Source organism: Echeneis naucrates, chromosome 1 (assembly GCF_900963305.1).
Source record: "Echeneis naucrates chromosome 1, fEcheNa1.1, whole genome shotgun sequence".
NCBI lineage: Eukaryota > Metazoa > Chordata > Actinopteri > Carangiformes > Echeneidae > Echeneis > Echeneis naucrates.
The window spans coordinates 4509385-4523207 of NC_042511.1; the positions used below are offsets into that span (position 1 = coordinate 4509385).

The 13823-nt window shown below is 40.8% G+C and overlaps 2 protein-coding genes across 2 annotated transcripts; one reads left to right on the forward strand and one right to left on the reverse strand.

The window, feature by feature from the left end:
- Positions 1-1446: 1446 nt before the first annotated feature.
- hapstr1b (HUWE1 associated protein modifying stress responses b) lies at positions 1447-6206 on the reverse strand. Its single transcript, XM_029503526.1, has 4 exons — positions 5792-6206; positions 3778-3858; positions 3384-3659; positions 1447-3263 (listed from the first exon to the last, which is right to left on the reverse strand). The coding sequence occupies exons 1-4, from the start codon at positions 5985-5987 to the stop codon at positions 3025-3027; spliced, it is 792 nt and encodes a 263-aa protein (XP_029359386.1). The 5' UTR covers positions 5988-6206; the 3' UTR covers positions 1447-3024.
- Positions 6207-7290: 1084 nt separating this feature from the next.
- On the forward strand, positions 7291-13189 carry abcg2b (ATP-binding cassette, sub-family G (WHITE), member 2b). The gene is made up of 15 exons (XM_029505943.1): positions 7291-7442; positions 7804-7863; positions 7965-8082; positions 8155-8310; positions 8644-8801; positions 9048-9199; positions 9382-9474; positions 9892-10043; positions 10193-10344; positions 10851-10940; positions 11870-11994; positions 12453-12607; positions 12702-12791; positions 12906-12958; positions 13042-13189. Exons 1-15 carry the CDS (start codon positions 7291-7293, stop codon positions 13187-13189), a joined length of 1854 nt encoding a protein of 617 aa, XP_029361803.1.
- The last annotated feature ends 634 nt before the right edge of the window (positions 13190-13823 follow it).

Here is a 13823-nt window from a genome sequence, read left to right on the forward strand (position 1 = left end):
TGTGTTTAAGTCGAACATAATTTTTTGAATTCTTAATGCTTTCCCTCTTTCAGTAATTTATGGGGAAATGACTACACAGTAATTGGATTTTTAAATATTACTGTGTACCTTGCTTACTGTTTTTTTCTGTATTATGGCCAACAAAAGAGCAAAAACATATAAAGAAAATGAAATTAGTCAGAGCAATTCCCAAGTCAAAGGATAAGCTCAGAAAATGTCACTGAAAGCTGTTAATTACTTCTTGAACACTGGTGACACAATGTCCTTGGCAGAGGTCACAGGTTTTCAAAACAAAATGTGGTTATCACATTAATATTTTTGCTTTAGGTAGCAACCCCAGCTTCCTGTAATTACTCACCAGATTTTTTGTAACTGTTTGTTTAACTCTTTGATATTACTTTTATATTATTACTTGTTACATAGTTGCATAATTTGTCCTCGAAACAAAACTCATACGGTCGAAATGATACCCAGATAAAATTATATTTTTCATATGTATATCTATACAAGGCAGATTAAAGTTAAACTGAAAAAAGACATTAATTTTAACACACATACTAAACAAATACAATCATTCAGCTGAGAACAAAATGAGTTCCTCCAAACATCTCATATCTTGGAAGGAGTTAAAAATTGCATGCATACTTTTTTAAGTTTTAATAGAACTGTTCTGTTCTAAAAGTTCTTTGAATTATATTTTATTATCCTGCTATTATTGTGGTATTTTGGTCTCTATAAATAAGGTAGCATAAAAAGGAAAACAGAAAGTAGAATATAGTCTGTGTCCCCCCCAAGTGTTGGAAAGGTTGAACTACGCACTGTTCTAAGTTTAAGTTTGTTGGCAGGCTTGTTAAACTATTCTGTGTAGCATATTGAAATGCATAGCCACTATGATTTTAGTCGACCCTTTGTTCCGCTGACAGACATAACGGAAGAGGCTGTCTAAGGAACAATACACTTAACTGAGCAGGCAGTCATGGTGATAGATAATGACTACAGCTCTCAGGGTTTTCCACTTGGTTGAACACTTTATCCTCACTTTCAGGCCAAAGGTAATACACTGAAATGTCACTTCTGGGGGTAATTATTCAGCAAAATGTAAAGTATGAACTTGAAACAGGGCAGCACAGCGGTTAGCGCTGTTGCCCCACAATAAGGAGGTCATGGGTTTGGTCTGGTTTCCTGAGGCCTTTGTGTGGAGTTTGCATGTTCTCCCCGTTCTCTGTGGGTTTCCTCCCACCGTCCAAAGACATCATGTGTGGGTTCATTGGTGACTCTAAATTGTCTGTAGGTCTGAGTTGTTGTTCGTCTGTGTGTGTGTTGGCCCCTCAACGGTGGTACACCCTGCTGCGACTGACTCCAGCACCCCCCAAGATAAGTGGTAGAAGATTAATGAAGTTGAAATAGTAAAAACACATACAGCTAGTAGGAAAATCCAAGACAGTGTAAACGATTTTTTTTCCTTTTAATTTCAGAATTATTATTGTACATGGACATCCCAATGGATTTGCACTTCTTTTTACAATATGTACCACATATAAGAGCACCTACATGTTATTTACACACATCCCACAAGATTGTATCACAAAGCAGTGTGTGAAACTAGCAAAAACAAGCCTTGTTGACCCTTTGCACCAAATAGTCCATGAATTGGCTAGACACAGTAAAATAATCATAGCCATTGGCCCCATTAGTTAACAGGCAACTGTCCCCTGAAATTTTCCAAGTTTAAAGCTTAAATCACGTGTGAACATGTAACCCAAGTACAAATAAAAAAAAACAATTATGCACCAGTTTAGATGCTATCAATGGGACAAATGTAAACAGAGTTGGCAAGACAGATTCCAGAAGACTAGAAAGCAAAAATTTCTGATAGGGGAAACTAAATATTTGAATTTTTATAAACTCAATACAAAAACTTAGATGGCATTCAGGACAATAGTGCTCAGCAAAGAAACCTGTGTTGAAAATGGATCTTGCTTTGCCACCTCCTGTCATTCCACCACTTGGGAGACAGTAACAGTCATCACCATTATCTGTGTAAAGTGGATTGACCTGCTTTGTGATAAAACCCTGGTTCAGGCTGCAAAAAGCAACTAAAGACAAAATAGAACAAATTTAAGTAAAACAGGAAATAAATGGGTCAAGTGGGTGCTGGATATGCCAGAACCCTGCATTCACACACACGCACGCACACACACACACACACAGAAAGACACGCACACACGCACGCGCACACACACACAGAAAGACACACACGCACGCACGCACACACACACACACACACACACACACAGAAAGACACGCACGCACACACACACACACACACAGGCACCCACTGTTGCACAACAACCAGAGATACTGTAGCAGCTTTCTCAAAGGCAAAGACAAGTACAACACAGTAAGTGGCAGTTCTGCTGTCAGATACGCAAACACACAGAGCAGCAGCAGAATGAGATACACACGCTGACAAGCATTTTGAGTGGAGCCACACAACAGGGAGGCAGTTTAGCCTCCCGAGGAGCCCAAGTTTCAGTCCTGTCTGGTTTGGCCAGCACTCCGCAGAAGAGGAGGAAGTACATCTGAGGAATAAGGGAACAGCCAACAGTAGGCAACAGCCTGGTTCATCTGCTTGTAAGATGTGAAGGACAAAGGAGCCCTGCTAATACATGATGTCTGAAAGCAACATTATGAAATTTAAGGATTTTAAGTGTGAGATGCTCACTTCTGTATCAGTTTCTTCTGGGGGCAACTAAATATCGGCAGGAAAAATAATATCTACCAAAGAACAAAACTTTAACATGGGGGAGTTGTATGAGACAACAGGTGTGAGGAGGTGAAAGAAAATAAAGAAGGGGAGTACTACATGGGCCGGTAATAACTAAGTTTTTCTTTATTTGTAGCATTGCAACTAAGATGAAGAGAAGGAAGATTTCAGTGGTTGGCCAAGGCATCAGTCCTCATCAGCTGTCCAGTCGGCCACCAAGGAGAGGACAGAAGAGGGATTAGTGGTCTAGGAGAAGTTCAGAGCATCCTGTTACGTTTATGAGTGGGCGAGTCTGTGATGACATCACTACAGGGGGCAGGACCTCGTTTACGATTGGCCGTGGAATCCAAATGGAGTGCCATCTCCTCAGCAATGAAGGTGTTGAGGTCCACGTCATGAAGACCATTCCTACGACGACTGAGGGACTGGGCAGGGTGAGTTGGGGAACCAGGAGGGCCAGAGCGCACAGAAATGCTTGCCATGGCACCACTAAGGCCTAAATTTTTTTTTTTTTTTTTTTTAAAGAGACGAAAGAATGTATAAAGTTACAGAAAAGCCTATAAACTCTGGTATTGCGCTCTTAAAAATCATTGGTTGTAAACTCAAACTGGCTCACCGTGCAGTGCGATGGCCTCTCTGAAGGGTTGCAGGTCAGTCTCCACAGAACTGCCCGTTTCAGGAGGGGAGGGTCGGCTTGAGGACACCATGGCAACCCTAGGTGGGGCCCGAGTTGTCCGTGGTGGCGGAACTTTGCCACACAGGAAGCTGATGAGGTCCTCTCGTCTGATAGTTCTTCTGCGTTTCTTAACCCATGCAATCACCTCTTTATTTCTGCGCTGATAGCCTAAGTGGATGCCCAGGTCATAGCTCCGCTGACGGGCCTCCATGCTCTCTGGTAACACACAACAACAAAAGTGTTGAGCAAATCTGGACATCAAATTTAATTTACTATGAACTCACCCATGTACATTTTGTCTTAGACACAGTAAGAAAGACTAAAAGTTACTTGCCTTTGTACAGGTTAGTGACAGCTGTGGCTGCATTCTGGAAGGGCACCCATAGAGAGAGGCCTTGCTGTTGACATACTCTATCTGTAAAATAATTATAAAATGTTGGTCAGATTTTGACGACTGCACAACAGTGCTGCTACATAAAAATTATATCCTTTTGCAAAGCTTGAATGTATTCAATATAGAAATTTTTGCAAAGACAGTCTCAGGCAAATTCTGTAGCAGGATTTGGAGGAGCTGATGCAACTGCATAGCGATTTGAAGGAGAGGATTTCCAGAGAAGTTCCTCTCTAGGTCACTCAAGCTGCAGGGAATTAGGGGACTGGATGGAATTAGAGCCATCAGAAAGATCACAGATGTTGCTGAGATGGCATGAAAATGAGAATGGGGTATGATTAAACTTGGCTGGGTTGCCTGAACATTGGATAATCTTGACAGACCATAAACACCTGATGAACACAGGTTGCATTACTGATGATTGATCTTGACAGAATGAAAGTGTTTATACCAACGGTGCTTGTATATACCCAAAGAGGAAACTAACTTGGAATTGGTGTTGCTTTCAGAAGCAAATATTTTCCATCTCAAAACAAATCCCAGTACTAGTGACCGTCTCAAGGTGTTATTACATGAAAAGTAATAAGCAGTTAACTCAAAGATAACTGCAATGGTAGCTATGAGAAGTATATCCAAGGGTTGAATTTACCAAAAGAGCAGGGGTGAAAGTTAAGAACCTTTTACTAGTCTTAATTTTACTTTTTTTTTTTTTTTTCAATTTCATGGTGATTTTTTGCATCTAATGTGGAGGAGGTGTCTACAATGTTTCTTGTAGAAATAATTGGGAGATACAAAGTTTGATGAAGGCTTACAGGAACTTGCATTAGGAAATCAGAAGCATCTTATAAAACATAATTTAAGTGACAAAAAATTTATGCATTTTAACAACAGCTGGAATTGTTGCAAATGAATGAAGTTGTAGGGTCTAATGAGGTATGAATGGTAGCTAGTGGACAATGCAATGGTGGGTTGTTCACATGCAGGTCAACTTTACCAAGTATGGTGTCACCCATTTCAACAGACATGAAATTGAGTCAAGTTTATCTCCCGTTTCAATATATGCTAATAAGAGGCTGTTAGAAAACTATACAATTTCAAAGAAACACAACATCAGTGTAATAGCTATTTAAAAACAGCAGATGAGCAACACAACGAGGCCTCACAAAATAACGTTCACGTTAATCATTTCGCCATTTTGTGCTGGATATTGACAACAAAACAGTCCTCACCAAAAGTCTATTGAATTAAGTGCTGAGACAAAACGTCTTTGTGTCGATAACTCGTCAACATCCACCGCACCACTGCGACAATTATGGCCGCATTTGACCGTCAACAAACGACTTGTTTTCAGTCGGAAAACTCCTCCCTGTGTATCGCCATTTTGACGAGCTAGATATCTCTTAACGAATGGACAAAAACATTTTGGTGTGAGCCATGAGGAGGGCAAATGTGTTGGCATCGCTGGGCGCAGATACACACACGCACACAGCCGAGTTAGCCGGTGTTTGAGAGCCACTTAGCTGAACTGCTAATCAATCTGTTCGGCCACACAGGCCGGCTGACAGCTCGGGCAGCTCAGGCCACTGTGAGCCGGACCCAGCCCTGTTGTCCCGCACTCGGACACGGTCACCGGCTGCTAGCTTCGGCAGCTGGGAACGTTAGCTTCTCTCAGCTAGCAGCCGGGGGAACCGGGTCATGATATCGGTACGCGAAGAAACTCCCAGAATCGCGGATCTGATTAACAGTTTTAAAAGAATACACATTCTGACGCCGCGCAAGACAACGACCGAACCGAGCCGGTCGAGCTGCAGAAGAGCAGCTGCGAACACGGTTAGCCTAGCCGGTGCCCTTTGTGTCGCTCTCCGCCCGGCGGTATGGTTAGCTAGCGGGGTTAGCCTACGTTAGCATTAGCTGTGACAGTTAGGCTAACCCGAACTTCAGTGTGTTCAGTACGGACCTTTGTAGAGCTGTGCTACCGCGGTGGCCGAGTTCTGAAACAGGTGCCACAGCTTCTGCTGGCTTTGCTCCGTCTCCTCCTCGTTTGGGTCGCTCTGCTCGGCCTCTGCCAAGCACTGCCGTTCCCACTTGGAGAACCAATGTTCGGGGCCGTGCTCTTGAATCTCCGCTTCTCCCTCCTCTTTCCTCTCCTCCATAGCTAACGTAAGGCGTTAGCTAGTAGCCCACGAGCTAGCACTTCGTGTGAAATACGAGATCGTTCTGTTTTCCGGAGCCGCTGAGCCGTCTTTCTTCTATATGCTGTGAGAAATAAGCGTGGCAAAAGCCTAACACTACACAGAAAATAAAATTGTGGTTGGTGCTAGAGCCACATTGTGGGGATTTAACGCGACGTCCGCACGCCCAGTGAGGAACACGCCAAAGTAAAGAACGCGATGACAACACCTTAGAATGTCTGGACTTGGCCACGCCCGTTTTGCCGTTCTGCTGGATCGGGATTGGCTGCGTCGATTTTTCTAGGCGGGACTCGGCGACAAGCACGAAGCCTGATTGGACGGCGGCAAAAAAAGGCGAAAAGGTCAGAGAAAAACAACGTTGCTCTTCTGCACGGAGAGTGAAGTCTGACGTGCGGCATTCTCCTCGACAGGGGGCAGTCTGCCGGAGGAAACATCACCATCATCCAACATCTGGGTACAGTCAGGGGTGGAGGAGGCACTGGGATCCTCCGCTCAAGGAATGGCATCACCACCACAGTGCAAACAGACTCCCATCAAGAGGAAGTGCCAGTAGGCTTCAAAGTACAAAATCTTTACATGAACTGTCAAAAGTAAGTAAAATATTATGAATTATATGAAGACTAGTAGTACTCTGGTGTGAATCATTTTAATGTTAATATTTTTAATTTGGGCGCCCTTCAAAGGTTAGCCAGATAAATATTAGGAGTACTGGAAAAAAAAGTGAGGGGGAGGGGTTCTGGCACTCAAATCATCTTTTTTTTTATAGGTAATTTTTTCTTGGCATCAAAAGTTCTGTACAGAACAAAATCTCCCATTTAATGGAACCTTCACCATCAAAACAGATGTCTCAAACTCTTCAAGGATATACAAACAGGCATTGCATTTTCTTCTGGATCCGTACAGAACCAAGTATAGTAGTAGTTAGGGGTGATATGTTAATACTGTGATATGTTTGCATGATCTCACTTTATTTGTATGGTCCATCACAACAACTTTATCATTCATTCATGTACCTATTAATAAGGTAGAGATTTTGAGGGAAAGTTCAATGTCATGCTATTGTTTTGGCAACGCCCACAAATCAATTGGCCAAAGATCAAGTCTGTGCAAAGATCAGGTGAGTTATGACAGAAGCTTACTGATTGCATGCTCTCTCACCTGTCACTCCTTGACAGACTGCACAGGTGTCTGTGTGGAATTGTACACGTCTCTCTTCTCATTCTGTTTTCTGCCTTCTGTGTGGACAACACCGCAGTTCCTAAGGATGTCTAAAGGGGAGCAGATTGTCTGTGACGTTGATGGCTATTTTCAGGAACGAGGGCCAACTGTCACATTCAGCAACTTGCACTACTGTGTTCAGGAGACAAAATTCCATCGCAAGATAGGGCAGGAAAAATATATTCTCAAAGATGTCAGGTAGGATAGGAAACTTGCTTGTGGGTATGTGCATGCACTTTGGTGTATCCGTATATCTAGCTAAAAGCATTATTACTGGGTACTGAATGGATGATGCTATAATTCCTTGTGGAATTAAAGCCCTAACACTCAAGGTGCTCCCTTTTTTATTTTTCCTTTTTTTTATGCAGTATTTTATAACTCACGGTCATGTTTTTCTTTAACATCTGAAAAAGAAATTTAAGGCTACAGTTTGGGACCACTTGCATCAAACTCCTTAAACATCCTTGTGCTTGTGTATTATTTAAATGAAAGTAAAGGCAGACTCAGAAAAAGTAGTAAGATTAATGAAAACCTACACTAATCAATATATTTTTTGCAGCGGTATCATGAGACCTGGGATGAATGCCATCATGGGCGCAACAGGAAGTGGTAAAACATCGTAAGTATTCTTGTGTATGTAAACACACCAACATAGGCACTGTCTCACTTGTGCCAAATGATTTATCATGTTCTGTCTTATTTATTTATTTATTTTTTCAGTCTACTGGATGTAATAGCAGGAAGAAAGCACCCTGCTGGACTGCGCCAAGGAAATGTCTTGGTAGATGGAAAAGCTGTCACATCTGAACTCAGACTCAGCTCGGCATATGTTGTTCAGGTACACAAATATAAACGCATACAAATTTGTTTTTACATACATATCTGAAGAGTTTCATCCTCATGTCTCCAGGATGATATCCTTACGGGGACTCTGACTGTGAAAGAGAATCTGTCGTTCAGTGCCAACCTACGCCTCAACCCTAAGCATCACACAACCACAGATAAGCAGAGCAGAGTTGATGCGATCATACAAGACCTGGGCCTTACAGACTGTGCAGACACAAAGGTATATAAGTTGTTGAAAGACTTTGAGAGCTCTGCTCAAACAAATATAGAAAGTAGTTCACAAAAGTATTTCTGTCAAAGGAAAATGTGATCTTCACCACTTTCGTATGGGTGAACAGTGTTAAAACCACAAATGGAAAAGGGAATATATTAGCTCTATTGTTTGACAAACTATACATTTCCTCTGTGGCAGTTAAAAAATAGTCCAAGTGTGTATATTCAAAAACAAACTCCTCAGTTACAGTAATAGAAGTTTTTACTTATTCACCATCTTAGCTGATCAGCTTAGTAGCCAAGGGATTTATGTGTGTTTTGTGTGTGTGTTTGTATGCAGATAGGGACAGAGTTTCTACGTGGTGTGTCAGGAGGTGAAAGAAAGAGGTGTAGCATCGGGATGGAGCTCATCACTTCTCCTTCTCTGCTGTTTCTGGATGAACCAACCACTGGATTGGATTCCAACACAGCCAACTGTATTATCGGGCTACTGCAAAAGTACAACATAATTATGAATTAAACACACACTAAGCAACTACATACTCACCCATATGATATAAATTGTGATGCATACAGTGCTGCTGGAAGCATGGGGTCAAACAGCGTTCAGTGTACTGTGTATTGTTAATTTTGAATAGAGCAGTCATTTTTTATGATCCCAGAAACTCTAGCATCTTCAGTTTTTACTGTCATACTTGGGTTGTTAACTTTATGGGCATAAACACACTTTTAATGTGTGTTCAGGTTGTCCAGGAGAGGAAAGACTGTAATCTTCTCCATCCACCAGCCTCGCTACTCCATCTTCAGACAATTTGACCACCTGACTCTGATGCATAAGGGGGAGGTGGTGTATGCAGGAGCAGCACACCATGCACTGGAATACTTCACAAACCTCGGTACATAATGAGTTTGGTTACCATGAACAGAGTAGGCCCTTGACTATGAATATTTCTTGATCATCTTTATATGAAAAATAGAAAGGCATTGTGTTGCCATACAGAGACTAGACTGTGTTACAAGAGTGTTACATATTGCATTAATGATATATTTGCATCTGTGCATGTGTGTTTTTGGACAGGCTACCAGATTGAACCCTTCAACAACCCTGCTGATTTCTTTATGGATATCACAAATGGAGAGGCAAAATCAAGATATGAGTCAGACGATGCAGGTATAAAAACACACACACTTATCTCAAATTATGTAAACCTAACAACCTGACCATTAAATATGTATGATTCATGCGAGTTTCCACATAAAATTGGCTAAATTTGGCCAGAAAGAAGACAGCTTTAAAAGTTTCAAGGTTTCATATAACATTTGATTCAGAGCCATGTTGATATTTGTTTTTCAATAGTTGGCTGATTTAAATTATAATCTGGAACTTGTTTAAATGAAAAGACTTTTGAAAATGTTGCTTTTATGTATGCATCTAATGATCAATTCATCATGTTTGACCAAAATGACCTCACATGTTATCTGCCATTAACCAAACCCTGTTTACTGGGAAGAGTTAATGGCTTTAAAAATCTATATTGTCTGGTCTTATCTTCAACATTGTTCTTATAGCTACTCTGTCTTTCTACAGTTGTGTCCAAAAACCTACTGGCAACAAGATATCGTCAGTCCCAGCTGTGCCAGACTGTTCTTGAGGAGTTGGACCATGTGAATCAGAGCGTTGCTAAAGGGGTCAAAGGTCAAGAGGAGGTAGCCAGGTATGCTACCTCTTTCTTCTATCAGGTCAGTCAACTCAAATCTCAGTCCATAATCATTTTATGTTGAACATATTTACATAATTTTATGACACAGTCTTGAGTGAGCTGTGCTGCCCGCTGAATGAACCCAGTTCATAATTTCTCTCCTTGTGTGTGTGTGTGTGTGAGAAACAGCTGCGTGTGGTGTGTGCCAGGACCGTGCGGAACACCTTGAGGAATCCGCAGACCTCTTATGCCCAGTTGGCTCTCAACATCTTTTTTGCAATTCTGGTGGGACTCATTTATTACCAGATGCCCTTGACGCTGCCTGAGGCCTTACAGAACAGGTACTGTGTGGCCAGTCTACCAACCCAGTTTTAACTCTACTCTATTTTTGCCACTGCACTTTACGCCACAGCCTTTCCCCAACCCGTCTCAAGGCCCAATTACAGCTGATTAATGAAAGAAGATAATACAATTCTGTTCATTGCTGTTTTGAAGGTTTTTCCTGTACATGTTTTGGGTCATTGATGGGCTGAGGTGGCAGATTTGAAAAGGCTTTCCAGAAAGGCTCTATAAGTGGAAGCTGTCAAGACAAGAATGCCAAAAATATCAAAGAAATGGACTTAACATTAAAGTCAAGGATACAAGTACTGGGATATGATAGCTAAATTCAGTATCAGATCATCCATATGCGTGGGATAAGCCTCTAAAATGTCAAGATGACAAAATAACCTTTATGATGCTATAATATGGGGAGAAAACACAGGTCAGAGTATCATTTGCTGACATTTTCTGCTTCACTATCAGATGAAATGATAATCAGATAATTCTCTCTCTCTCTCAATGACAGGAGTGGAGCATTCTTCTTCCTTATCATCAACATGGTATTTGGGAATCTCTCTGCTGTTGAACTCTTTATCAATGAAAGAGCAATATTCATGTGAGTGAAAGATAAAGGTTGTAAGTACGTGCACACACACGCCTGTTTGTCAGAGGTACACATCATTGCAGAAGACTATGCCAATGAAGACATTCAATCGTTCAATTTAGTTTTCTTCTTATAAAAAAATAAAGAGAAAAACAAATGTCAATAATCTCTGACTCCCATATCTGTGGCATACAATCCCAACCCTAAGGCTCCTACCATAGATATGAATCTTTAAAGGACATATCGCAGGTTACTTTTTTTTTTTTTTTTTATGTATGCATAATCTAGTCTAAAGAACACTAATTGAAAAGTTTATGGCGGTTCGAAAAAGACACAAGAGTGCAAATTTAGTCCAAAAAGTGAGTTTTGAGCTCCTCAATACTCCTGCCTGTAATATATGACCATTAATAATTTTGCTATTGCCGGACATATGATGGTAATCTGTGCAATATTATGACGTGAACGCAATATTACATAAGCTCGATCTCTCCTCTAGCTATTTCCTCTTCCCCTGCTCTCTGGGGCGCATAACAGGCTCGTAGTTATCGGGCTGCGGTCCGTCATGTGTGTAATTGTACACATTTAATGTTTCTTCTGTGCCAAAACTGAGACTGGGATCCATTGTTTTCCTATTGCACAGGGTCACTGCTTTCCCTCTGCCTGCATCACTTCCACTTTAGCTTTTTCAGATGCGGAAGTAAAATTTTCTCACAAAAGGACTCTAGAAGCCTAATTAATGTATTTAACAATATATTTTGATAAAATAAACAGTTCCTGTGTTATATTTCTAAAGATTAATTCAAAGTGGTCTTTAACCTGCAATATGCCCTTTGAAGGTTCCTCAATGTCCAAATGGATACCCAAATGTATCCATTTGTTTTTGTATCCAGTTTTTTAATCATAAACTATTTAATAAGAGTTTCTGTTCATGTTTTTTGCAGTCACGAGAACTCCAGCGGCTATTATCGTACTTCGGTTTATTTCCTGTCCAAGGTCTTTGCTGATCTCATCCCCAACCGCATTATCCCTATCTTTGTGTTTTCAGCCATCGCCTACTACATGATGGGTAATTCACCTGCATACGAGCACCATATTGTGTGCACCATACACCGTGTACACCATATTTGTAGATATCTGATGGATGATGAAAAACTATTGTAATCACCGCCATGAAATTACATTTTTACCTGCAGTTATTTAAGGCTCTGGTAGAGAGCTCCTTGTCTGCTTAGTGCCTTTGATATTTTATTCATTTGACTTTCAGTGTGAAAGCAGCATATTACATAATAAATAAGGAAACAGTCAGATTTTCTTTTTGCACTGGCTTAGCTTTATTTGGAGGTGGTTCCAGTGTTGAAAAAGGAAAAGTCTAGATGAAGGGGATCTAGTCTTCGTTGCCATAATCTGTGATCCCACATATTTTTTTCTCAAACCTTTCATTTCACTTTATTCCCTTCTACACCCCACCAGGAGGAAGCTACTGAGACATGAGTTTACATGTGTCAACCTTTCTTTTTCTGTCAGGCCTGAAGCCTCCCTTTGAAGCCTTCCTGTGTTTTGCTCTGACCATGTCTCTGGTCAGTCTGGCAGGAGTCAGTCTGGCTTTCCTTGTCTCAGCAAGTGTTTCTTCATTTGCCATGGCTAACATCCTTATTGCTCTACCTTTTGTCTTCATGATGGTAAGACCCAAAGGCACCTGCAATACTTTTTGTATTATACATGTGCTTTTATGAGTGTATTTTATGATTGTCCCCTGCCCTACCTCTGTTTTAGGTTTTCAGTGGTTATCTTGTCAATCTCAATTCCATGCTGAGCTGGCTGTCCTGGCTGAAATGGATCAGTATTTTCAAATATGGAATGAATGTAAGATAAGGAAAATATACAAAGCAATAGGGGGAGTGTTGTGGTTTTGAGGGTGAGAACAGTGGGGATAAGTTTAATATGTCTTTATCAGCTCTGTCTCACTGTCTCCCTCAGGCGGCATTCATCAACGAAATGAAAGGACAATTGTTCACCAATAACAACGTCACGTAAGTGTGATAATACTGCCACTCCTTAAAACACACACACACACACATACAGAGACACTGAGCTTCTCTTGTCTGTGCTGCAGCATACCAGGTGAGTTGTTCCTGGAACAACAGGAAATCGACCACTCTGTTTGGGGCTTCTGGCAGAACCCGGTGGCTCTGCTGGGGATCATAGTTGTCTGTATGTTTCTGGCCTATGTGCAACTGCAACGAATCAACCGCTGGAAATGATGCCTGTTCATCTCTTTATGTACGCCACCGATGCACTTTCTTTCTTTTGTTTGGGAGAAAAAAGAAATAAAGAAAGCTATTATTGTACATGTATGTACTAGGTTAAATAAGGTTTCTATTTTGATTATTTAAAATATTATTTAGCTAAAATATCAAACAGAAAACATGGATTCTCCCTGTGTATTTGTGATTGTGTGTTTGTATTTCACACGTCAAACGTAAACAAACACGTGTTTTAACATTTGACTCCCAGGTAGATAAGCTGCCACTAAGCGTACTTGGTCTGTGCACGAGGAAATGTACAGCCAATCCAGCATCTAAGACTTTACAAAGCTACTTACAGTGTATGTGGCATTAGCTGCAGTGAAGAAAAGCTTTAACAAATGTACAATTAATTGACACTGTTAAAAAACTATTACGCCTTTCAGTTTTCCAAGTAGAGAATAATGATTTTATTCATTTCAAATAGAACCTATAAATGATTTAAATTGTATTTTAGTGTAATATACGTTTTTGTTACAAAATTATACTGAAAATGTGATGAACAATTTACCTTAAATGCACAGATGCTTTATTCATATACATAATTTGTCATTTTATTCAAATCCAAAACTTGTGTTTTTATGGCTGCATC